The sequence below is a fragment of the Pipra filicauda genome, unplaced genomic scaffold (assembly GCF_003945595.2).
Source record: "Pipra filicauda isolate LSUMZ 115617 unplaced genomic scaffold, ASM394559v2 scaffold219_size1829416_pilon, whole genome shotgun sequence".
Lineage (NCBI taxonomy): Eukaryota > Metazoa > Chordata > Aves > Passeriformes > Pipridae > Pipra > Pipra filicauda.
Genome location: NW_024104331.1, coordinates 1,622,300 through 1,647,199, shown reverse-complemented (window position 1 = coordinate 1,647,199; position 24,900 = coordinate 1,622,300). Strand labels below are relative to the sequence as shown.

The following is a 24,900-nucleotide window of genomic DNA, read 5'->3' as shown; positions in this document are numbered from 1 at the left end:
CTTCCAGTGCCTTGAAATGAACTTTCTTCCTGTATTTTTTCCCTTGGGGGTGAAAACATGGCCCTTCTTCTTTTTTTGAATTGCCACAAGCCAGATTTGGGTTGTAAAAGGGGCTGCATTTAAGATGACATTGTCCATGGAACTGTTCAGGGACTGGGTTGGATTTTGGGGGGGGTGGTTTAAGCACTGTGTCCTGCTGTATGTGTGTCAATAAGCATCACCTTGCATAAGTGTGTCCCAGGTGAAGCAAAAAAGGTGTTTCAGTTCAGCATTAATGCAGGAAAATTAAAGTGTAAGAAGCTCCTGGATTACCTGAGCTTAAGGAAGAGACAGCAGCAGATTAGAAAGGAAGAACCACCTCAGCCTTGGGTTTTTAGGGATGAGCAGTGTTTGTTGGAGCTGGTTTGATGGGACACGTTTGGAAGGGACAGTTGGGGTAACGCAGACCAGTCACATACCGTGGGCATGGAGAACTGGGGTCACCTCCTTTCCAAAACCTTGAGGTATGAAGGTGGTCAGAGCTGTCCGGTCTGGACGCGATGCCGAGAACCATGACCAGGGAACAGAGAAGGATCAGCAAGGGGCTGGCCAGGAATGGAGCACATCAGGCTGCGTGTTTCGGAGGGCTTAGGCCTGTGCTCCATATGTCCCTGTCTCACTGGGGTCTCTTGAGATGTTAATTGCTTCGGATATGTCTTCTTCAAGCTGCTGCCTTCCGTGCCCCGGCTGCCCGACGGCTGTTGCTGAAAGCAGCATGATTTACAGCGTGTGCCTCGGGGAACCTTCAGGGGTTTCCTGCTCCTCCGGCGTCCCTCGCTCATGCTTTGCAGCAGATGCTTTGCAGCGCTGACATCGAGGTTGTTTCTATCCCTTGGTTATCTCAGCGTGGTGCTTCCCTCCTGCAGTTGCTTTCTTGGCTTTCTGGTCCGTAATCCGTCGGCTCTAGAATTCCTCCTGTGTCCCGTAAGGATCAGTGCATGCCCTCGCTCTCTGCTTGAACACCGTGAGCATGAAACACATTGGCACATGTCAGCTGGCCCAGGAGCTGAAGCCCACAGACCTTCCCCCTGCTCGGTTGCCCCCTTGCTTGTGGAAGGGAGACCCTCCAGCTCTTTGAGGTGTTTAGATGAAACTTTAGAGTTGGCATTTAGTGGCTGGTGGTCACTTTTCTCTCATCTCTCCCCAAAAATGCGTGGAGAGCTGCCCAGAGTTGTGAGAGAGCAGAATCTCTCTCAGAATCTCGAGAATCTCAACCTTTCAAAGCTGCTTTTACTGCTTTTAAGTCACGTTACAGATGACATTGTAACATGGTGAGTTGAAATGCTTTTCCACAAGAGAACAATAGAGCATCCAGTATGATTCCATGACCCTAAGGCAGCTCTTAATCGTCCAGTTTCTCAAAGAGCTGATCTGTGGCAGGAGGAGGTTGAGGCAGAGCAAGAGAGCCGGGATGGTCTCGCTGCCGTCCGCCCGCTCTCGGAGATGGGCTCGAGGAGATGTGCAAGGACACTGCTCCCAGCCCTGGAACCTCCTGAGCCCTGGTGACAGCACTGGGTTCCTCCAAACCTCAGGTCTCCCCTCCTTTGTTCCCTTCCAGCACGAGGACGGACCAACCTTGAACTCCGGGAGAAATTCATCCTGCCGGAAGGAGCCTCCCAGGGAATGACCCCGTTCCGGTCGCGAGGCCGAAGGTCCAAACCATCCTCCCGAGCAGCCTCCCCGACACGATCCAGTTCCAGCGCCAGCCAGAGCAACCACAGCTGCGCCTCCATGCCATCCTCCCCTGCCACTCCAGCCAGTGGAGCCAAGGTGGGGTTCACATGTAGACCCTTCCCTTCCCTTTCCTTTAGAAACCAGCGGTCTCCAAAACCCGTCCCAGCAAGATGAGGAGCTGCGGGAGGTGTATGGAGGAGGAGGAAGGTTGGGGCTTTGGGGGCTTGATGGTACTGTGGTCTCTATAAAGTGTTCATGGTGTCTGCAGGAGGAACCCTGCTGTCCATGTGGGATTGGAGGGGTGGGATGGTGCAGGGCAGGTTTCCAGCCCAAACTGGACGCCCATGGCTCCTCAGGAGGGTTCCCGGCGCTCGCCGTGCAGCCGAAGGCTCCTGTTCCTCATGGCAGAGCTGTGATGTCAGGAAGAATCCATCAACCACCATCTCTCCTCCCCCACCACATCACTCACCCCTGCATGGTTTATTTCATCACCTTTCGGGGTTTTTCCCTTTATTTTAATTTATATATTTCCTGTTTGGTTCTCGTTCCATTTTAGTGCTGTTTCCCCACGCGCCATTCCAGATACTTTTCCATTTCCCTTTTTTTTTTTTTTTTTTTTTTTTTTTTTTACCACTCATTCCACCTCTCCCCCCCTTCCTTGGATTTTCCATTTCACAGACTCCACATCACTTCTCTCGATGTTATGACAAACCCTGGTTGATAAACAGTAAAGCGGGCACCCCCCTGAGGGGATTCGATTATTCCGACTTCCAGCTCCCGAGCGCCGAGGTAGAGTATGGTCTGGCAGCCCCGAGGACCTGCTGACAGGCCAAAGTGCCACTGGCACGGAGTCATCCCACTCCCCTGCCTGTTTTAACGCTTTCCCTGTGGTAGAGCAGCGCTTGTAGCACCGCTAACGCTCCGACTGTTGGCGTTTTTCATGGGTTTCCAACTCGGGATTAAATAAAACATCGACTTCAGAATGAAGCACAGCGCTTTCAATTCGCCTTTAACTGCCTCCAGACCGTGAGAGCGGTGTTAATTCTCTCTGTGCTTTAAAAAATACATTAATTTTCCAAGCTTTAATAGCTTTTGCATTGGGAAAGGGGCCGTGTTTGGCTTCCCAAAATTCAAATCCAGCAGCCGAGTTGAGACTTGAAAATCAGCTACAGCGCATGCACTGTAACTACACCGCCTCAGTTTTATGGAGCGCTTGTGTTTATCACCATGTTGAAGCACGTCGGGTGTGTCCAGCCCTGTCACCGCCTTGATGCTCCCAGGAGGATGAATTTGGCCTGAGATTTTGATTTCCCTAAAGTTTTCAGCCTCCTCGTGGACTTCCTTGCCCTTTGTGAATGGGTGATGAGAGGCACCGGGTAGATCTCGGTGGTTCACTGCGCTGGTGAGGTAACTTGTGTCTTGCTCAGTGATGCTTCCATGTGGAAAAGGGATTAATTTAATTCATCAGAAGGTCAGGAGCGCTTTCCCAATTGCCCTAAATTTGTGCTTGCTGCTTATTATAAAATAGGATCAAGGATGAGAATCGAAATCTCTGATGATGACAATGGTACCTCAGCAATCGCGCGTTAATGGATTTTAATTCCCTCAGCTGCCCCTTTCCCCTCTGCAGCTCCAGTTTCATCACATTCCAACGTTTCTGAGTTTCCCAAAAACCACAGGATGGAGAGAAACCCCTCCATCTGTTGCTTTAAAGTTCCTTGGGAAATGCCCTCTGGTGTCAGTGTCCATCTGTGCAGGGATGCAGAGGAGCTGGAGCCATCCCTGCATCCCTGTGCTCCCCAAAGCCTCCAGGGATGGGGGACACTTTCCTGCAGTCACTTTCCTGCAGGACTGCCCCAAACCCAGAGCTTTGGGTGGTGAATAGAAACTGGAGCTGCCTTTTCCAGCTGGATCCAGGTGCCCTCACCCTGCTGGCACCTTCCCTTTCGCTTCCTCCCGCAGCGGCGGGAGCAGAGTTGCCTGTTGTGCTGCTTCACCCCACATCAGCTACACTTGCAACATCTTAAAGGTCGGGAAAAGCACCGTTTCAGGATGTGGCCAGAACTGATTTGATGTGTTTTGTGTCTCTGTTCATCACTCTTCCAATTTGGCTGCCCTTTGGTGCTGGGAGCGTGGACACCAGCTGGGTGTCCCTCCACCTCTCCCAGTCAGGCTGTGCTGATGCTCCCACAACGAGATGCAGTTCTCAAGATCCCATGTTGTACTTGACAACCTTCCAAAACCCTCCTGAGCTGCCTAGATGCTAAAATTCCTATTTTTGCAATATTTCACCTTCCCTTTGTGGAGGTTTTGAGCCCAGCTGATGCTGTCTCCTCTGGATGTATAACAGCTTTGCTTTGATTTTTTTTTACCTGTGCATCAGCCTGCAGAGCACAAACTGCCATTACCCTCCAAATTCTCAGGATCTGGGCTTTTTCCTTTTTAATCATCCACTGCTGAAACGGCAGCTTGTGTCCTCCTTGACCATTAAGATGGGTGTTCCTTAAATGCCAAAATATTTTTGCCAAGGATCTGATCTTGGATGTGATCTTGGCCCGTCACAGTCCAAGTGACAGCTAAAGGATGCCCTGTGTGTTCTTCCTCCCAAGGTGACCCCTGCAGCAGGCAGCAAACTGAAGCGACCCACCTTCCACTCCAGCCGAACCTCCCTTGCTGGGGACACCAGTAACAGCTCCTCACCAGTCTCTACAGGTGCCAAAACCAGTCGGGCAGGTAAGTCGGGTGAAAAGACGGAAAAACTCCCTCCAACGCCGTTGCTGCTTAAATTGGTGGGGAAAATATGGAATGTTTTGTGGTGGGCAGTGGGGTGGGAGGCTGATGCCCACTGCTGCATCCCTGCCTGGGAGAGGAGATGCTGGCAGAGTTCTGCAGTCCAAGGAGTTGCTCCTGCTCTGTTAAAAGCTTGGGAAGGGATGGGTTCTGATGCTGAGCCCCCTCTCTCAGGGGTGCTGGCGGGTGTCAAAAGCAGCCACAGCGGGGCTGGGGATTTGGGTGCCGGTCGGTTCGGGGATGGGGAGGAACCCGAATCCTCCTGCTCATGGCTCACTGGGCTCCCCTTGCAGATCCTAAAAAAACAGCCAGTCGTCCCACGAGCCGGGCCGGGAGCCGCACAGGGAGCCGGGCCAGCAGCCGGCGGGGGAGCGACGCCTCCGACTTCGACCTGCTGGAAACGCAGTCGGCGTGCTCGGACACCTCGGAGAGCAGCGTGGCCGGCGGGCAGGGCAGCTCCCGCCGGGGCATGGCCAAACCCTCCAAAATCCCAACCATGTCCAAGAAAACGACCACTGCCACCCCAAAAACTCCAGGCCCTAAAAGATAATACTGTACCCGTACCCTCCTGAGAGAAAAACCCAACCTGTGTCCAGTTTTTAACCCTGCTCCGTACATTGGATGTATATTTATCTAAATGGGAGAAACTATATTGTTAAAAGTGTAAAAGAAAGTTGTGTTATGAAGCTGCCTTATTTGGGTTTTTTTTTTTTTGTTTTTTGTAAGTTACTATTTTCATGTGAATATTTATGTAGATAAAATTTGCCTCTCGGTGACCCCTATTCAGAGAGGGGCCTGGAAAAATGAAACGTGGAAGAGAAAGAAAAACAAAACAAAACAAAACAAAACAAAAAAAAGCAAGAAAAAGATTTAAAAAAAAAAAAAAGGAAGCAAAAAGAAAAAAAGGTCAAGATGTGAAAGTGTAAAGAAAAACTAAAATATAAATAGGATTTCTGCGCGGTGCAGGGTGTGAACCTGCTTTATCTTTTAGGATTGTTTCCTAAATGTCTTTATAAACTTGCTGTCTCAGCAAGGTAAATTATATTTAAAAGCAAAGACCTGAATCCTGCAGTGTTCAAGGAACTCTCTTTTTGTAAATCACAGATACCTCAACCAGAGAGACATGAGGTGAGGGGACTTGGGGCTTATGTTTCCATTTTTTTAAGCTATGTGGTTTTACCTGAAGAAAGCGGAGTTTGACTTAATAAAATTTGCACACACTACAGCAAAGGTCGTGACAATTCTGTCTCGAAAATACTGTCCCGACAGCTTTGTTTTTAAAGAACAAACTGATGGGGAGGGGTTTGGGGAAGGGTCTGAGGAGGGGGGTTCACGCCGAAGCCGGCTGGAGGAGAGCACGTGGGTACGACTGCAGGTCTGGATCCCTCGGATACACCCCTTGTTAGCGGTGGTGGGTCTCCAAATTCAAGGATTCTTCTGGATTGATGGCTTAAAAGAGCCCGACGCACGGCGTTCCTTACACAATCGCTATTTATCTGCATCTCTTTGTTTCCTATTTATTATTTAACTGGTCATTCCACTTCCAACCAGGCTGAGGTTGATGTGAACTCTGCTCCTAGGAGAAATCTGGACTTACACGCACAGTTGCTTGTCCTTGAAATGAGTCTCACCAGCACACTCGCTGCAAGTCCTGTCTCGCTTTTGTACGCTACTTTTTCTTTGTAATAAAATCAAACTGACCAAGTGACCAGGAGATGGGCCGGGGGCCAGGGCTCTCCACAGCTCCTGTATTTATTAAATATTGTTCCTCTCCGGCCCTGACCGTGTTGCTGTGTGATTCTCTCAATTTGGTTTAAAATTGAGGCAAAACTGAAGCTCTACCAATGAATTGTTTAAAAACCAGACACATTTTTGTATTAAACTTGCTTGCGGTAATAAACAATCTTGCCTCCTACTTTATTCCCCAGTGTTAGCTTTGTGAGGATTGACAGCTGGAACTGGTTATCCCATGCTGGTGAATTTGGGTGTCAACAGGGGTGGGTGCCCTTGGGTTTGGTGATTTATGTGGGTGAGCATCCCTAGAAGTGGGTGCCCATGGGGTGAGCATCTCTAGGGTTGGGTGTCTGTGCATTTGGGTGTCTTTCAGGGTGGGTGCCCATGGCTTTGGGTGCCCACGGGGATAGTCATCCCTAAGGATGAGTTCCCATGGCTTTGGGTGCCCACGAGGATAGGCATCCCCAGGGATGGGTTCCCATGGATTTTGATGTCAATGCTTTTGGGTGCCCACGAGGCTGAGCACCCCCAGGGGCGGCTGCACACAGGCTCCCCATCCCCGGGGCCGCCGGACGGGGAGGGCCGGGACGTCCCGCAGCCGGGGCCGGGGCGGTGCCGTCGGAGGGACCGTCCCTTTCCCTCGCCCCGCCGGGGCGGGCCGGGGCCGGAGCCGGGGCCGTGCCGGTGCCCGGGGCCGCACCGCACCGGGCGGGCGGGGGGTCCCGGCGGTGCCATGGGGCCGGGGCGCGGGGCGGGCGGGGGGCGGCGGGGGGCCGTGGCGCTGCTGTGGGTGGCGGCTGTGCTGTGCCAGCTGGGCAGCGGCAGCGTCCTCCGCCGCCGGCTCCACGCCGCCGGGGTCCCGCAGCGGCGGCTGAGCGGCGGCGAGCGGCGGGACGTGCAGCGGGAGATCCTGGCCGTGCTGGGGCTGCCCGGCCGGCCCCGGCCCCGCGCCCCCGCCCGCGCCCCCGCCGCCGCCGCTCCGCTCTTCATGCTCGACCTGTACCACGCCGTGGCCGGCGAGGAGGAGGAGGAGGACGGCGAGGAAGCGGCCGTGTCGCGGCCGGTGCTCACCGGGCTCAGCACCCAGAGCCCCCCGCCCGGCAGCGTCGTCAGCCACGCGGACACCGTGGTCAGCCTCGTCAACATGGGTGAGCGCCGCGCCGGGCACCGGGAACACCGGGACGTGCGGGGGCACCGGGATGCACCGGGGGCACCGGGAACACCGGGGGCACCGGGAATATCGAGACGTGCGGGGGCACTGGGATGCACCGGGGGCACCGGGAACACCGGGACGTGCGGGGGCACCGGGATGCACCGGGGGCACCGGGAACACCGGGGCGTACGGGGGCACCGGGATGCACCGGGGGCACCGGGAACACCGGGACGTGCGGGGGCACCGGGATGCACCAGGGACACCAGGACGTGCGGGAGCAGGGCCAGTACGGGGTCACCGGGAGGACCGGGGCTTGTGGACAGCATCTAGGCGGCTTTGGCAGCACCGGGAGGACAGGGGGTACCGGGACGTGCGGGCAGGATCCAGGCGGCTTGGGCGCGGGGGACCGGAGAAGAGCACGGCGCACGGGCAGGACTGGGACAGCGCAGAGCTGGGGAGGCACCGAGGGGGCACCGGGGAGCACGGGGCTTAGCTGACCCCGACCCGTAACTGTGATACCGGCAACTCCGAGCATCCCTCGGTCCTGGGGTGGTTTCTCAGGGCGCCCTTGTTGAGAAAAGCCTCTCTTTTTCCCGAAGTTAGGCTCAATAACGGTGGAGAGAGGCTGGGAGGGACACGGTGGCTGTGAGCCTGAAAGGTGTAACTCTCGGCTCTGCTTAAAAATGGGGAGATGGAGAAGGGGAAGGTCCTGCAGCGAGGGTGGGCTGAGGGGGGCTTGTCCACCCTGCACTCCCCATTTCACTGGGCACATGAACTGGTTGGGGAGCGAGGCAGGACAACAGCTCTCGTGCCAGCAGCAGGATGGACCGAGTTCCCCACTGTGGGACACTGAATCACGGTTCAAAATAAATCCTCAAGGTTGCTAATTATTGCTGGAATCCCATCTAGCTGGTTAATGGGCTCCAGCATCCATCCAGTTTCCAGGTGGTTGCATGAGCAGCAGCAGAGCTGTTTCCAGCATCAGCAGGGCCACGAGCACCCGGGACACGGTGGGTCCCCCCCGAGAGCAGGCTCTGGGTTGGCCTGAACCCTTCAGGATGAGCAGATCAGGCAGCTGGCTGTAGAGCTCTTCCTCTGCCCTCTGCTTGGGATATCCCTGCCCAGGCCAGCTTGGAGTTCCATACAATCACTACTCTGATGGGGAGAATCCCTTCCTGGAGACCCGAGGCAGGGAGGAGGTTTGGATGAGGAAAGGCTGTGGAGCTCTTTTGTCTCCCAAATCCCCTCCATCCATTCCTGCATCTTCTGTGTAAGGAGGCTCCGTGGGACAGACCCTGCTGGTCAGGCAGTGTTTGGGGTCCCCACAGTTGCAGACACTGAGCACCCAGCTCCCATCTAGAGCTCTGGGGGAACTGTGGGAGCTCAGCATCCTGGGGAAGCTGAGACTGAGGTAGGCGGACACTGGAGCACCAAATTCCAGCTCCCCTCAACACTTGGGACAAAACAGGCTTTAAAATGGTTAGGTTTGATGGCAACCAGGGTGGGATGTTCAGAGGGCTGGGGAGATGCCCAGGAGGTATTGGTGCTGGCAGAGGGTTCCTGTTACGGGGGGTGGCTCTTGGAGCAGCCAGGAGAGTTGGGGAACACAGTTCCAGCCTTCAATTTGAATGGCTTTGATTTCTGCGGCTTCCTCAGCCCCATCATGTTAATTAAATAAGTTTTTGTGGGAGAAGGCTAGCTCTCATTTGCATGCATAATTCGCTGCACAATTATCCTGATGGGACATGCAAATGGAATAAGTCGGTGCTCCATTGGCCACTTGGACCTCTTTGCTCCCAGCCACCCCACGTAGGGCTGTGTGAGCGGGGCCGGAGCGCGGCTCCCAACGGCACACCTTTTTCCTGGGAAGGGGAAAGGACAAACCTCCCTGGCACACAAACACACCTTGGGCTGGGTGGGCAGAGTGCCCTGCCTGCTGGGCAGGGGGATGGGGCATGGGGGGCCTCTGGGTGGTGGGTGGCTGCTGGGTTGGGTAACTTTGGTTGGGTTTGGTGATGGTGGATCCGCCCATCCCATCCCGTTTGCTCCTCTCGGTGTGAGGATAAAGCCTGATCTGTGCTATTTCTGAGCACTTCCCGAAGGAGTCAGGTGGGTGGTTGTATTTTTTAGACTGGGATAAGGATGGGCTTTGGGATTTCTCCTCAGCCGTGAGTCATGGATATGGGCAGGGTATAATCATGGAGCAGAGTGGTTGGTAAGAGGCTCTCGGTGTGCCTGAGCCCCCCGTGGCACCACAACATGCACGTCTTCCCTTTCCCTCCCAGCATCCATGGCTCCTGGCTTATGGAAAGGTGTCCTTGCCCATGGCAGGGGGTGGAACAAGATGATCTTTAAGGTTCCTTCCAGCCCAAAGCATTCTGTGATTCTCTGTGGCTGGACTCCCCATGGCTGTTTCAGACGAAGCTCTTCCTGGCAAACCCAGAGAGCACTGGGGAGGAAGGCAGGACACCTTGGCAAAAACAGCTGCAGCACCCTGGGCACTGCAAGGAGCCATTAGTGTGGGGTGGGAGCTCACAGCAGCCACTTCAATTGAATTTTAGGAGTTGAGGTGCTGCTCCACTCTCCACGCTGGAAGATCATCACCCGCTGCCGGCCACTTACCCTCGCCCCCACACCATTACCACTGAAATCCAGCTGCTGTCAGCAGCTGGGTCAGGATTTTCCCCACTCCTGGCTTCATTTTGCAGCCATTTGAGCCTCCTCCTCTGGGCATCCATCCGAGGGACGCAGGGCAGTGTTTTCTGGCAGCCCGTGCCAAGGTGTCAGTGCTCTGTACACACCCTCCATGTGTGTTTTAATGGGGAAAGCTTTGCAAATAAAGTCCCTGGGACCCACCCGTGACACAGAGCTCCCAGCTGGCTGAGTGTAGGGCTCAGGGAGCGAGGGGGGATGCAGCAGTGGCCAAAGAAGTCTCCCAGCCACAAGAAGCCGGACTGGGAGTGTCCAGTTCTGAGCCCCATGTCCTGCAGCTCCCAGTGTTCATCCCAGGAGGATGGAGGAAGCACTCCTGAGACAAACTGGGAGCCTGGATTCATTTCATAGCACTCAGGATAAATCCTAAATCTCTCCTCACTTCAGAAAACCTTCGGAGCTTATTTTTTCCTCCTTGTAAGCAAAGGACAGCATCTTCCCTGCATCTCTTTTAAACCTATTTTGGGATCCTGAGCATTTGATGTGGTTGAATATCCTGGCATTTCCTTTTAATTTAGCATCTGAAATGATCATGGGGACCATCGGGAGCAGCCAGGACCAGTAATTACAACTGATGTGCAGTTTATAGAAACAGGGAAAGTTTACAATGAAAACGTGCAGCTAAGAATAACCTGGGGAGCAGGAGGAAGGGTGGGATCTGGGAAGGGATCAGGAGCTGGGAGACAGTGAGGCTCAGTCTAGATCAAGCTGGGTATCCCCTGCCAGAGGAATGACCCCAGGGCCGTTTATAAGTAATTTTTATAGTGTTTTTTGGGGGGTGGTGGGAGCACATATTCGACTTTGTGATGACATTCAGCTCTAGGGAAAGACACGGCAGCTCTTTGGGATGAGACAGTAAATGCCAAAGGAGGGGGCAAGGAGAGCAAAGCACTTGGGCTGGGCTTTTTTAGTGTGTCTCATCCGCAATCCGGATAATCCGCCCACAGATAATTGAGGGTTGGTGGTGTGGCTGAGCCAACCCGCCTCGAATCAATAGCAGGTTCCCAACAGGCTCCCTGCGAGCCGGGGGGGCACCTCCAGCACACCCCCAGCAGCATTTTAGCACCCACTGTTCTACTTAGGCACCCACTGGGTGCTTTGGGGGTTGTAATTTCACAGGAGTTTATAATGTAGCAGGAAACACGGTGATATTAAACTCCCTCTAACCTGCTGTTTGCATCTGATCCTATCCTGATGTCTGCACAGGAGGGGATGCTTCTTCCTTGGTCCTGCCCCTCCAAGGGTTTTCCCTCTTCCTCTCCATGAAGGGGCAGAGTATTCAGGGGTTCCTCCCAGTCTCTCATCACAAACACTAGACATATTGATATTAAATCCATCTTATTTGGTTCATCAAGAAACTTATCTATTTGCATCCCCTATAGCATTTCTCTTACTGACCAGGTGTTCCTGGGCTTCCCTCCCACCAGCTCCCCTCCTCTCCCTTCATCCCTGGACCCCTCCATCACCTCCACAGCACACTGATGGGAAGTTTTCATAACAAACTTCTGCTCTAACAAAGGTTTTCACTCTTCTCCGGGGCCAAAAATCACCCTGGGGGCTTTTTCTGTGGTGTGGGGTCTCTGTGACCTCCTTGGCTCCACAGAAAAATCCCTCTGCCCATTCCTGGGTGAGGGCCCATCTGCAGCATTGCTTTGCTGAAGGTGCTCACCTGTGAAGATCCCGGTGAGGATCTTCAGAGCAGAGGGGTGACCCGAGCACCCAGGCGACTGAAAATACCCAAGGGGGCACCACTCTGTACCTGGGCATCCCCTGGACCGACCATGGGACATCCCACTGAGGGTTTATCAGTGCCAAAAAAAAAGAGAGGCGATTCCTTTGGTTGTGTTTTGGGGGGGGATTTAGGGATTTTGTAACATCCGTGAGGCACCGGCGGCTTCGGCAGCACCGCTGAACGATCCGGGAGCGTAAAACCATCAGCGCTGGGTTGGTGGAAGGAATGGAAAAGAGGGAAGAGCCTGAGGGTTTGGGGGGCTGGTGTGTCCCCCCTCCAAGGGGTGCACGGGCTGGATGCAGCTCCCCACAGCATCCTCCTGCCACAGCTGGCAGCCGCCCCGCCGGAGCAGGAAGCGTTCTCCGCATCCGCCCTGCCCGCCTGGCCCCGGGCTTTTTTTATAACATAGCTTGTGGTGAGGCCAGTAGCTGGAGGGAATGTGGGATTTGAAAAAAAAAAAAAAAAGAGGGGGGGAAAAAAAAAGGAAAAAAGAAGAAGAAGCAGCAAAAAAAAAAAAAAGACCTGTGGGTAAGCAAGTGAAATCTCAGCATTGGGTTTGGAGAGATGCGTCGCGCTGCTCCCCCCATGTGAATGGGAACAACTACTTTATGGGGAGTTAAATTTGGAATATTTCTCCCCTGGAATTGGTTAAAAAATGGATTTAAAACGTGCATCTTTATTTAGTTATTTATTTGGTTGGTTTGCTCTTGAAAGTACGCACCAGGTTGGATGGATTACGTTGCTTTTGTGCCTGAAGCAGGAGAAGCTTTAGTCATATTGAATCATATTTAATCATATACTTTAATTATATTGAGACAAGGCAGATTGGAATATTTTTAAAGGACAATTTGAAGCAAATAATTACATATTAGAGAAACTGTGTGGGGCTGCATTACTGCAAAGAAAGACATTGGGTTGTTCTTTATGGACTTAAAAAATCAAATCAGCAGATTTTTTTCTTTCCCAGCATGCAATGGATTGATGCAAAAATAAGGTGTTTCTAGTAAAAAGGGAGGTTTTATTTTTACAGAGAAGTGACCTTACAATCCTGCATAGGCTGAAAGTCCTCCTATTTCAGCAGCCCCAAGCATGAGGGCAAGGGAGGACTTGTGGTACCCAGCAATGGCCCTGGAGAGCCCTGTCCTGCTGCAACAAAAGTTTGGAAAACCCCAATTCCTGCTCCAGATGGTCCTGCTGACCCCAAAACCTCAATTTTTTTTTGTGTGTGTTTTTCAGCACAAAAGGCTGCAGCTCCTAAACCATGGCACGAGTGGCAGCTTCTCTGTGCTCCTCCCACAACCAACACTTGTGCTTTTAATTTTAATTTTAATTACTAATAAAGGAAAAAGGCTGGGAGGCTGGTGGGTCTACAGCAAAATAAAGTTGGGGGCTGCAAAAATAGGGGGGGGGGGCAGGATGCATCAAGATTAAAACTCTTGGGAGAGGAGAGAGATGAATTTGCAGCCAAGAGCTCGGGGTGGGGGGGTGAAGGCTCAGAGCCAGCAGGTTTGTCTGCAAAGTGGGGACAAGGAAGTTGGAGGGGACTCAGTGGGAGGGGGGTGAAGGCTTGGATCAGCCTGCTGGGGTCTGGCAGAGCCCTCCCTGAGCCCTTTGCTCTGCAGTGGAGCAGGACCGGGACATGTTCTCTCCGAAGCCGTACTGGAAGGAGTTCAGGTTCGACCTGACCCAGGTGCCCGCGGGCGAGTCCGTCACGGCCGCCGAGTTCCGCATCTACAAGGCCCGGGGGACGTCCCGGCACGGCAACAACAGCCTGCACATCAGCATCTACGAGGTGGCTGCAGGGCACTCCAACAGGTGAGGGGCTGAGGACGGGAGCGGGGATGGGAATGGGAACGATGGAGATGGGGATGGGAGTCATAGAATCATAGAATCACAGAATCAACCAGGTTGGAAAAGACCTCCCAGATCGTCAAGATCCAACCCTGCCGTGGTTCCCAGGCCGTGGCACTGATGCCACATCCAGTCTCATCTGAAAAACCTCCAGGGATGGTGAATCCACCCCCTCCCTGGGCAGCCCATTCCAGTGAAGAAGGTGGGTATGGGAATAGGTATGGGAATAAAGAAGATGGGGGTGAGGATGGGAATGGGAATGAAGATGATAAGGATAGGAATGGGTGTGGGAATGAAGAAGAAGGGAATAGGAGTGAAAATGATGGGAATGGGGATGAGGATGGGAATGGAGAAGATGGGGATGGAAATGGATATGGGAATAAAGGGGATGGGAATGGATATGGGAATAAAAAAGATGGGAATGGGAATGAAAATTGTGGGGATGGGAATGGGGATAAGGATGCGGATGAAGATGGTGGGGATGGGATTGGGGATGGGAATGAAGGGGTGGGAACAGGGGTGAAGATGGTGGGGATGGAGACAGGAATGGGAACCTGCACAAGAACCGGCTCCAGCACTTTCCCTTCCCACTACCATAAAAACACCAAGGGAAGTGGCACTGCCACAATCAGCTGTTCCCAAAGTTTCCAACGGGGAAATGTCACACCCTGATATTTTGGCCAGGGCAGGGAGAGTGCATTTTCCAGGATGCCACCATCGTGTCCAGCACAGCCGGCGGCATCAAGAGCTACTGACCTGACCCTGCTGTGCCAGGGCCTGTCTGGACACAGGCACCAAGCAGTAATTTCCAAGAATTATTGCTGGTGCTGGTGTCCTTTGGGTGCTGTTACTCACCTGCTCTTTCCCCCCTTGTTTCTGCAGGGAATCTGACCTGTTCCTGCTGGATGTCCAGGACCTGCGTGCCGGGACAGAGGGTTGGCTGGTGTTTGACGTCACAGCTGCCAGCAACCACTGGTTACTGGATCAGAAATACAACCTGGGGCTGAGGCTCTACGTGGAGACAGATGATGGTGAGTTTGATGAACCTGCCTGCAAGCATTCGAGGCCAAATTCCCAAGAACTGGAGTCTTCCCCACTCGGTGCCATGGGATGTGATGTTAGGGTTTGTCCCACTGCAATTTTAAATTCCCTGCTGTGACAGAGAACCCACAGGTGCCAGAAGTCTGGGTTTGCAGGCAAACCTGGATGGAAAACCCTTCCAAAGGCTTCATGCTAATGGGGTGGACTGTAATTAACCCCATTAACACTTAATGAACTCCCTATCCGGAGGGATCCTGCTGTGTGTGTGCCAGAGGATTAACCCTCTTTTCCCCGTGGGATCAGCTCTGGTCCCACGCTGCCTTTTGCAGGTGCACAGGCACACTCAGAGCATCTCCACTCCCATGGGGCCAGCAATCGCAGCTGGGAATGCTCCCTCCATTCCCTTCCCCTCCCAGCTTTCCTCCCCAGGGGAGAAGGGGCAAACTGATCACTTGGTTTTAATCCTTGAATCGCTCTGTGTGGCCGTGATGTGGTGGTGGGTGCGTGGCTGTACCACCTCCGGGCTTCAAACCCCTTGGGGTGCCGAAACCACAGCTCTCCACTGCAAATTTCTTCTGTTTTGACTCCTTGCTTTAACAAAATGAGTTCGTTCTGGGAGCAAACCCACGCCTGGTCCTGTCCCTGCAGGGCACAGCGTCGATCCGGGCTCAGCGGGGCTGTTGGGGCGCCGGGGGCCCCGCTCCAAGCAGCCCTTCATGGTGACGTTTTTCCGGGCGAGTCCCAGCCCTGCCCGTGTCACACGAGCGGCCAAACCCCCGAGGAGGCGGCAGCCCAAGAAGACCAACGACCTCCCACATCCAAACAAGCTCCCGGGAATTTTTGGTAAGAGCTTTGCTGGGGGGAGGAGCGATCCCTGTGGAAAACACCAGGCTCTGCTGCTGCCACGAGGGATCTGCTGTCAGCACCTTCAGCTGCTGGAAATCCCAGTTTTTGGGCTCAAGGGAAGCAGAGCAGAGAGCTCGGGCTTTTTAGGATTGGGTTGTTTGCAGTTAGGGAGATGCAGAGGGTTTGGGTTGGTTGCCCCCAAGGAAAAGGTGTTTCCTGAATATTGGAATTTTTGCCCTAGTGCCCTTGGCTTTGAAGCCAGCCTGGGAAGGTGTCATCACCCCGGAAGGTGCTCAGGCAGGAGGGGAGCGGGAAGCTCCAGCTCTCCTGAACCCACTGAATTTGGGAAACTCCCAAAGTCATCTTCTCTATGAGCAAAGCTATGATATAACCCTTCCAAGGCCAAATTCCTTCACCCCAATGTTGGAATATCAAATTATAGACCAGTCTGAAGCTCCTTTTCCCTTCGTGCAGCAGCAGAGGCTCCTCTCCTTTGGTTGTCCTGGACTAACTCCTGTCATTTGGGCTGTATCCCTCCCTGGAGAGGGGATGGCTGCAGTGAGGGGTGGGATGGGGGATGCCAGGGCTGATGTTCCCTGTCCCCTTCTCCCACAGATGACGTCCACGCCGCGGACAGGCGGCAGGTCTGCCGGCGCCACGAGCTCTACGTCAGCTTTCAGGACCTCGGCTGGCTGGTACTTGTCTACTGGGAGAAGTAAATGCAAAAAAAAAACCTCAAAAACAAACAAACAAACAAAAAAACCCCCATCATCCCATTCCTCTGTCCTGGGCTCCTTCCCAGTCCAGATTCTCCTGCCCATGAAGCCATCCCGAGAGCTGGGAAGGCAAACATGAACTGCCACAACCCCAAACCCCTTTGCTGACCTTGAGCAACTCATGGCTCAGTCCAAAAAATCAAAATAAACCCTTGCTACTGGCAGGGCCACCCGGGGAGGAGGTGGTTGAGTTGTTTGTGCAGGTGGGGAATGGAGGAAGGGGCATAGGAAGCTGAAGCCCTCAATGTAATCCCTTTTTTTTGCAGGACTGGGTGATCGCTCCGCAGGGATACTCAGCCTATTACTGCGAGGGGGAGTGTGCCTTCCCCCTGGACTCCTGCATGAACGCCACCAACCACGCCATCCTGCAGTCCCTGGTCAGTGCCACCCAAAAGGACAGACCCAGGGGGACATTAAGGGTCTTGGGGAGCAGTAGAAGCCTGGTGGGTCCTGATGGAGAACAGGGTTTTGGGATGAGCATGGCTGGGTTTGAGGGTGTTTGGGTCAGATGGTGCAGTTCAGCTGCTGGTCCAGATGAAGTATTAGTAGGTGCATCCACCTCTGGACGTGTGCTCACACATCTGGATGGGTACTTGCACATCTGGATGGGTGCTCGCAGGCTGGTCCCCACCACAGGATCACGGGAGGTTCTGATACAGCATTTCAAGGCATTCATGGAGAAACAAGTGTGAGGGCACACAGGTCACCAGCTCTGCCCATCCCCCTGAGCCAGAGGGGTGTAACAGGGGGATTTTGTAATTCCAGAGCTCCTCCGTCTCTTGGTTTTCTGACTGACACGATCCTGCTCCAGTTTAACAGCAGCTGGGACAAAACAGATGATTTCTGACAGATTAATTTCCCCCTCCCCTGGCAGTGGGCTCAGGAGCAGGGACAAGCCCAGGGCTCACCAAGGCCCCCACTCCTCCCTGGAAAGGCTCCGTGTCAGCCGTGCCCGAGGGTTTATCCACAGCCCTGGAAAGCACCGCTGCGGCTCAGCACCCAAACGCTGGGCTCAGCATATTCCAAGCAGGAAAAGCTTTAGTGTCCCTCTTTTCCCAAACCCACCCCGCATCCCAGCCAGTGGTTTAATTTCTGGAATTTCCTGCCCTGTGAGTGTTTGGTTTCCCAATGGCAGAGCCACACCGGCTCCGGTGCTCGCGGTTAATTACAGGGAGCGCCGAGCCCTCGGCCGAGCCTTTGAAGGTGTCGCCTGGCGGGGTTTAATTTTGACATTAACGAAGCTTCCAGGGCCCATCCGGGGCTGGGAAGGATCCTGGCAGCGGTGGGGAGGGGCCCCCTTCCCCTCTACACCCACCCATCGCCCCTAAACCCAACGCTCTTCCCAAAACGGAGCCGTTTTGGGCAGGATGTGAATCACCTGGCGCCCGGATCCGGCCCTTCTGGGAAGCGCCAGGGCAAAGGCGGCCGTGGAGCTGTGCCAGCCCCAGCCTGTGCTGCAAATAGCAGGGTTTGACAGCAAAAACACCGGACTTCCGAGCTGGGAGAGCTCGGCTGCCCCTGCCATAAATTAATCGCACATGTCGGGTGAAGCCAGCGAGGGCTCCGCGCGTCCGGCAGCCCGGGAGCCTCCGGCTGATGCTGTACAGCAAAATCCCGGGATAACGCCTGTCCTGAGCGGGGGCTGAACGAGCTGAAGGGGACTTGTGTTCAGAGAGGTGTTGTGTATTTAAGATTTTAGTGGAAGACGTTAAATTCGGGGTGGAGGATCTCTTATTGCAGCACCCCCCGCCCACACCGGAGCCTGACCCACGCTGCCCTGATTTATGTTCTTTTTTTAGTCATTTGTCTATTTTTGTGAGAAAAAAGGGCCCTGAAGTCCCAAATTAATGAAGGGGCTGCCTGGCCCATGCAGTGCCTTGAGCCCTGCTCCAATATAAACTGCAGCAGCGACTGCCCGGAGTTCAGGATAAATATTTTTGCAAAACGCTGGGAATAATCTCCCCATTCACCCAGGATTTTTGCAGCTAGGAGTCGGTTTGATGCTTTTTTCTTTTGCCTGGAGCCACGTTTGCTGCATCCCTCCCCCAGGTCCACCTGATGAAGCCTGAGGCCGTGCCCAAGGCGTGCTGTGCCCCCACCAAGCTCAGTGCCACCTCTGTCCTCTACTACGACAGCAACAACAACGTCATCCTCAAGAAGCATCGCAACATGGTGGTGAAATCGTGTGGCTGCCACTGATGGACAGGTCCCATCCCCATCCCTGAACATCCCATCCCCACCTCTGAATGCCCCATCCTCAAACATCCCATCCCAACCCCATCCCTGAACATCCCACCTCCATCCCTGAACGTCCCATCCCACCCCCACCAGAGCAATGTGACACTGGGTTTCTGCTGCGTGTGTGGAAGAGGAGTTTCATGGGCTGCATCAGAGCCAAAAGTCCATTAATAATAATAATAATAATAAATAATAATAAAAATAAATCCCTCCCACCCCTTCCTAGAAGTGGATGTAAATAATATAAAACTTCTATTCTCTTACCCTGCTTAATGAGACCCATAGATATATACAAGCATATATATATATATATAGGAAAGAGAGGATTTGTGGCTGGTTCTGTGTCTGGTTTGTCTGTGGCTGATGTGTTTTCCCCTCATGCTGCTGCAGTCTCTGGTGGAAGCAGTTTGGGCTTAAGGGTAATTAGGACAAGGGAGGCAGCATCTGAGTTGCTCTGGGATTGAGCTGTTTCTAGCTGTGTATTTCTAACTAACCCACCTCTACCCAGTGCTTTTAATTCCCTTAATGAAAATATCATCAGCCAATTAAGTAGCTGGCTGACTAACCCGCTCCTGTTTACCTAAAGTTCACCAAACTCAGCCACTTGGAAAAAAAATAAAATATCCATATTGAGCTACGGCACTGTTATAAAATAAACGCCTAGTTTGGAAAGTAAACACGGAGTTTCTCTTGCTCTTTCTTTTTTAATGTCACAGCACAACAGTGCTCTGTTTGGAGGACATTTCGCAATGAAAAAATACTCAGAATCGGCTAAAATTGTACCTATTTGCTTGAAAATGAGCCCTGATGTGAGTTTTAGGTCAGGCTGTGCTCACCAGTGGATGCTTCCCGTGGGCTCCTAAAAGGGCTGTGACTGCCCCGGGCAGCTTCCCTGGGCTATTTGTACAATTAAATTATTTATTTGCTCTGATTTTAAAAGGAAAAGGCCCGTCCTGGTTCTCAGCTCAGATACCCGGGGGAACCTTGTGTCACTAAACAAATAATGAACCTGGAAAAAAAATCCCAATAAACCCACCAAAACAAGAAAGATCTGCTCGTAGTCAATGCCCAGCTTCCCAAGCAAAGGTGTTGCTTCTTTGGGTATCTAATTCCACATGAAATCCAGCTTGGGATGTGATCATAGCTCTGTCTGACCTCGTGATTTCTGCAGAGAGAAAACACCCAGGGCTTCCATCACTCTGGGCTCTCTCCCTGGTTCAGGCCCTGCAAGGGCTGTCTTCAAAAATTTGAGATTTAAACATCAGAAAGAAGAGAGCAAGGAAGGGAAAAGCTGGACTGGTTAGTCTGTTTGGAATCACGTCTGAGTGCCTGTGTCTCACCTTGTTCCAGTTTTAGGGCAATGCAGGACCCCCAGACACTGTGGAAAGCCAGCAAGTGAATAAAAGCAACCCAGTTTTTCTTATGGAAAAGCAACACCCCCGACCTGGCAAAACCAAAAACCCCCAATGACACAAGCTCCTCAAAAGATCAACCCATCCCCTCACAGCTGACCCTCCTCTCTGTCCCAGCTGCCTCATCCCTCTTGACAACACCTGCACATGCTCAAACCCACACACCCCTTCCTCCCCCCCAGTGCCATAATTTCATAGGAAACCCCAAATCCATCACTTCCCACCGCTGTGTTCTCCTTTTTGGTGCACAGCCAGAGCTGCCACCACAGGAACTATAAATCCACGTGATTATCCTACTCTTCAAACTGGAGTTTGGAAATTAAACCCCTTCCTACAGCCTCATCACTTTGTTTTTTTTTTTTTTCCTTCATCACCCAAAGGGCTCTTTCATTTCCTGGTGTTTCCTGACCATGTTTTCCCTCTTACACATCCCAGTAAACACCCTCCCTCTGGGATGGGGATGGAGCTGGACCAGGCTGGCTTTCCAGCAGGAAGGCTGCCAGCCAGGGACCTGCCTCCCTCTGCTGATGGAAAAGGACACTACAAAGCCAGGGATATGCCAAAAACACCTCCACAAGATCCTGCTGTGGAATAAGCATGAGAGATTCGGCTCAGCTCTTTCCCTGGCACAGGTAGCTTTCCCTGGAGCCCGGATTTAGGCACGGGATTAATAAAGACAAGGACAGAAGGAAAAAAAAAAAAAAAAGAAGGCATTTTTGCTGAAAAACAAAGACCAGTCTCACACAGAGACAAGTCTGAAAACCAGGTCCTCAGTATTTTTAAAACTAGCTTTTATTTTTCCCAAACATAAAGTCTTTCTGGAACACGGCAGCAGGACCAGCCCTGCCCTGCTTGGGCGGCGCGGGCTGGGAAGGGATTTATCCCGGGAAGGTCGGACCCCTCAGCACTGCCCTCAGGCACCTTCCCTCCAAGTTTTGCAGGGGAATTTCAACAGAAGCCAGGACTGGGCGCTGCTGGGGAGTTGCTGGGCTGTCCCATTCCAGCTGGTTCCCTGTCCCTCCTGGCCAGGCTCGCCCCATCCAGCCCCTCCAAGAGCCGAGCTCACGGGCACTCCCCGCAGTCCGAGATGATCACCTTCTGCTTCGGCTTCCCATCTTTGGTGCCCTGAGCCTTGGAGAAAAAACCAGCAGCAATTAAGGGCATCAAGCTCTTAATTAAGGGCAGGAAGAGGGTCAGCTGTGCCCAGACCACCCTGCTGACCAGCACCTACCTCGATCTCCCGCACCACGTCCATGCCCTCCGTCACCTCCCCGAACACCACGTGCTTCCCGTCCAGCCAGTCTGTTTTATCACAGGTGATGAAGAACTGGGAGCCGTTGGTGTTTGGGCCAGAGTTTGCCATCGACACCATCCCTGGGATCAAAGAGTGCGGTGTTATGGCTGAGAAGGGAGTGACAGATTCCAGCACAAGCTGCTACTTTGACCCAGACCCACTCCCATTTCCTGCAAAATGCTCCTGGATTTAGGAGAGCTTCTGAATATCAAAATCCACAGAAACTACTGGAAACCAATTATGTTGACAAACACTTGCAAGCATGAAAGATGGAAAGGGGTAGAAGCTGCTTAGCTATTTTTAGCTGCAGTAACAGCAAAGATGTTTGTAGGGAGATAAACCTGCTTGCCTGTTCCCACTTTTCATAGTCACGCTGTGACATTCCTCCTTTAAAACAGAACAGGAAAGCAGCTTTGAAATTATTTTTTCATTATGTAACACTGGAAATTAACTGTGTGGTTGGAGAGGGAACGAGGCATTTCTGCTTGGTGACACACGAGAGGCTGACCAGGGCAGATCACACGGTGGCAGACGCATGTGGCCAACGTAGATCATAATTCAGGGCCAGTACTACCAACGTGGCGCAAGACAAAACAGCCCAAATGCGGCCCCTAGATGATATTAAACGATTTTCTCTCCTGTTCCTGCCTGGAGATGGGCTTTACCTGGCCCTGTGTGTTTGAGAATGAAGTTTTCATCATCAAACTTCTTCCCGTAGATGGATTTGCCTCCGGTGCCGTTGTGGTTGGTGAAGTCGCCGGCCTGGCACATGAACTGGGGGATGACGCGGTGGAAGCTGCTCCCTTTGAAGCCAAATCCTTTCTCGTGGGTGCAGAGGCAGCGGAAATTCTCTGTAGGGGGGGCAAAGGGGAGAGAGGTGAGAGCTGTGACACTGCTGGAAGCCACCACGGCGGGGAGGCAGAACCTTCTCCCCACCTGCGGTCATGGGCACCACATCCGAGCGCAGGAGGATCCGCAGCCGCCCCGCGGGTTTGTTCCCAATCTTGATGTCCATGTAAACCTGAGGGTTGACCCGGGATTTCTTGGCAGGAGGCTCATCCTGGGCAGGAAAAGAAACAAAAGCAAGTTTTGATGACACTCCTCTGCTGTGCCTCCAGAGATGGCCAGTCTCACGCTCTCAGCCTTTGGAATAGTGGGGATACAAATGGCTGGGATTGTTTTTCCTACCTCTTGTGCCTCTGGTTTGGGGGCCTCTGTTCCTCCCTCCTCTTTGTTCTCCTCCAAAGTCTTCCCTGAAAACTTCTTCAGCCACTCGTCATCTGACCACACTGTGACAGCAAAAGGAAAAGTCAGAGCACAGGAACTGATCCAAAAGGCCACACCTGAGTTTACGAACAAAGCTCTGAATATCCACAGGGATGTTCTCCCCCTCCCAGGCACCAACTCACCAGGCCTGGATGATCCTTCTTTAATTCGCATGGGTTTGGCCAAGTTCACACGGATGGTCCTGCCAAAGAGCTCAGACTCATTCTGCAGAGGGAAAAAAAAGCACAACAAAGCCCACCCAAAGGTATAAAATCACCATGCCCCCCAAAATCCCCACAGAGGTCAGAGGAGGACAGAGCTTGTGTTCTCTCTGCAGCCCACAGCACAGAGGGCAGCAAAGCCACAGGTCTCTGAGGGCGAGTGGGAACAGGGTCCATACCATGTTGTCGATTGCTGCCGCTGCATCCTGCCAAGAAATCAAAATAAAATAATTATTATCCTTTCTTCTCTCCCTTTAAAAGCAAGGCTAAGCATAGACATGCCCCAGCACTTCATTACAGAAAAGGCTGCCAGATTTTCCTAAACCTCATCTGCCCCAGGGCTGATGGATCTTCCAAGAGCCATATCCAAACCAGGATCTGGGTCTCATCTTCCAACAACCCAGTAAATCCATTTTATTTAAGATGCTTTATTGTTGACACCAGCACATGGGAGAGGAGGAGAGATCTGTGCATGAAACCCAGGACAGATCATAAGAACACAAATATATGACAGCCCATGCTGCCCACTAAGCCAAGAAACCCACCCAGGGACGATGGCAGGGAGGGGTTCGGGCCAGCAGTAGCTTCAACCCAAAAGAAAATGGGAAAAGCGGGAACTTGGAAAAGCAGGAACTTGGAAGAGCAGAACAACATCTCCCACTGCCGGAGAGTGATTCAATGCTGTGGTAGGTATAAGCCCCACCCGCTTCCATGGACTGTCTCCAAAGGGAAGAGGATCCATCCGAAAACCCTAGGGGAGGAAAAGCCCGGAGCAGCCCCAGCATTTGCCCCTTCCTCACCTCCGCCAGCTCAAACTCCACGAAGGCGAATCCCCGGTGCTTTTCTGGAGGGAGAGAAGCGAGAGGGTCACGGGCAGCACAGACACACCGGTCCCACGGAGCGACGGGGGTCCCATCCCATCCCATCCCATCCCATCCCAGGGGAAACCGCACGCCGGGGATGCCCCGCTGTGCCCAGCCCTGCCAGCACGCACCCGTCTCGTAGTCCAGCGGGATCTGGATGTCGGTGATGTCTCCGAAGGGGATGAAGGCGGCGTGCAGCACCTTCTCGTCCACCTCCTCGGCCAGCCCGCCTGCGGGGCACCGGGCAGCGGTCACCGGGCAGCGCCGGGCACCGCCGGCCCCGCTCGGGGCACCCCCGGCCCCGCCACTCACCCACGTACAGCACCCGCTTGGTGGCCGCCATCGCGCCCCGGTGCCCCCGGAACGGGTCGGGACGGGACCCGCCCCGGAACGGCGCCATCGCCCCGCCCTCGGGAGCGAAGGATGGGCGGTGCGGGCGGCGGGTTCCGCGGGGGATTTCCCTGCGAGAGCTCCCGGGAAGCTGCCTCCCTGGCACGTGCCGCCCACCAGCTTCCAGGCTTTTCCTGAGGTGCTTTTTCCTGTTACTGCGAGGGGGAGTGTGCCTTCCCCCTGGACTCCTGCATGAACGCCACCAACCACGCCATCCTGCAGTCCCTGGTCAGTGCCACCCAAAAGGACAGACCCAGGGGGACACTGAGGGTCTTGGGGAGCAGTAGGAGCCCGGTGGGTCCTGATGGAGAACTGGGTTTGGGGATGAGCATGGCTGGGTTTGAGGGTGTTTGGGTCAGATGGTGCAGTTCAGCTGCTGGTCCAGATGAAGTATTAGTAGGTGCATCCACCTCTGGACGTGTGCTCACACATCTGGATGGGTACTTGCACATCTGGGTGGGTGCTCGCAGGCTGGTCCCCACCACAGGATCACGGGAGGTTCTGATACAGCATTTCAAGGCATTCATGGAGAAACAAGTGTGAGGGCACACAGGTCACCAGCTCTGCCCATCCCCCTGAGCCAACGTGTTCACCTCCACCCTGAACAAGGAGTTGAACTTGATGATCCTGGAGGTCTCCTCCAACCTCAGGGGTTCCGTGGTTCTTTCTGTCAGAATTAAAGTATATTTCCATAATGCTTTTTATTATCCCAAAGGATCACCCAGAACAGCTTGCAAAGCACTTATGGGCCCCAGCACCAAAACGCAGCCACCTTTAGTGTATAAAGTAGCACCAGAACCATTGAGCACCCAGCTGAAAATTTGGAAATCTAAACAAAGAACAGCAGAGCTTTTCCTTAAGAGCAGAC

General features: G+C 53.4%; 3 protein-coding genes across 11 annotated transcripts in view; 2 read left to right on the top strand and 1 right to left on the bottom strand.

Annotated features, from left to right (window-relative positions):
• MACF1 (microtubule actin crosslinking factor 1) overlaps positions 1 to 6,418 on the top strand; it is a 141,001-nt gene extending 134,583 nt beyond the window's left edge. For 3 of the 8 annotated variants that reach the window (XM_039381241.1, XM_039381242.1, XM_027740224.2), the window contains 4 exons: positions 1,598 to 1,809; positions 2,392 to 2,502; positions 4,323 to 4,446; positions 4,797 to 6,418. In XM_039381241.1, the coding sequence (XP_039237175.1) occupies positions 1,598 to 1,809; positions 2,392 to 2,502; positions 4,323 to 4,446; positions 4,797 to 5,053 (704 nt within the window). In that variant the 3' untranslated portion in view covers positions 5,054 to 6,418. The remainder of the gene's footprint in view (positions 1 to 1,597; positions 1,810 to 2,391; positions 2,503 to 4,322; positions 4,447 to 4,796) is intronic. The other 5 variants (XM_027740221.2, XM_027740220.2, XM_039381240.1 and 2 more) reach the window with 2 other exon arrangements.
• Positions 6,419 to 6,970: 552 nt separating this feature from the next.
• LOC113997954 (bone morphogenetic protein 8B-like) lies at positions 6,971 to 18,807 on the top strand. Its single transcript, XM_027740225.2, has 7 exons — positions 6,971 to 7,385; positions 13,457 to 13,649; positions 14,568 to 14,716; positions 15,375 to 15,569; positions 16,188 to 16,267; positions 16,615 to 16,725; positions 18,398 to 18,807. The coding sequence occupies exons 1-7, from the start codon at positions 6,971 to 6,973 to the stop codon at positions 18,545 to 18,547; spliced, it is 1,293 nt and encodes a 430-aa protein (XP_027596026.1). The 3' UTR covers positions 18,548 to 18,807.
• A 1,965-nt stretch (positions 18,808 to 20,772) lies between these two features.
• PPIE (peptidylprolyl isomerase E) lies at positions 20,773 to 24,031 on the bottom strand. 2 transcript variants are annotated; one of them, XM_027740357.2, is made up of 10 exons: positions 23,955 to 24,031; positions 23,774 to 23,872; positions 23,580 to 23,623; positions 22,959 to 22,985; positions 22,702 to 22,783; positions 22,481 to 22,581; positions 22,229 to 22,352; positions 21,958 to 22,143; positions 21,230 to 21,372; positions 20,773 to 21,129 (listed from the first exon to the last, which is right to left on the bottom strand). In XM_027740357.2, the coding sequence occupies exons 1-10, from the start codon at positions 23,983 to 23,985 to the stop codon at positions 21,061 to 21,063; spliced, it is 906 nt and encodes a 301-aa protein (XP_027596158.1). In that variant the 5' UTR covers positions 23,986 to 24,031; the 3' UTR covers positions 20,773 to 21,060. The 2 variants fall into 2 exon arrangements, with proteins under 2 accessions (XP_027596158.1, XP_027596156.1); XM_027740355.2 differs by having other exon boundaries at positions 22,481 to 22,783.
• Between the last annotated feature and the right edge of the window lie 869 nt (positions 24,032 to 24,900).

Coding starts and splice junctions, on each gene's coding strand:
- PPIE (XM_027740355.2), bottom strand. CDS start 23,985: ATGGCGGCCACCAAGCGGGTGCTGTACGTGG. Junction 22,144..22,228: donor TGTGGTGCCCATGACCGCAG/GTGGGGAGAAGG, acceptor CCCCCCCTACAG/AGAATTTCCGCTGCCTCTGC. Junction 21,373..21,957: donor TCTCAAACACACAGGGCCAG/GTAAAGCCCATC, acceptor CTTTGATCCCAG/GGATGGTGTCGATGGCAAAC.
- LOC113997954 (XM_027740225.2), top strand. CDS start 6,971: ATGGGGCCGGGGCGCGGGGCGGGCGGGGGGCGGCGGGGGGCCGTGGCG. Junction 13,650..14,567: donor GCTGCAGGGCACTCCAACAG/GTGAGGGGCTGA, acceptor TTGTTTCTGCAG/GGAATCTGACCTGTTCCTGC. Junction 16,726..18,397: donor ACGCCATCCTGCAGTCCCTG/GTCAGTGCCACC, acceptor TCCCTCCCCCAG/GTCCACCTGATGAAGCCTGA.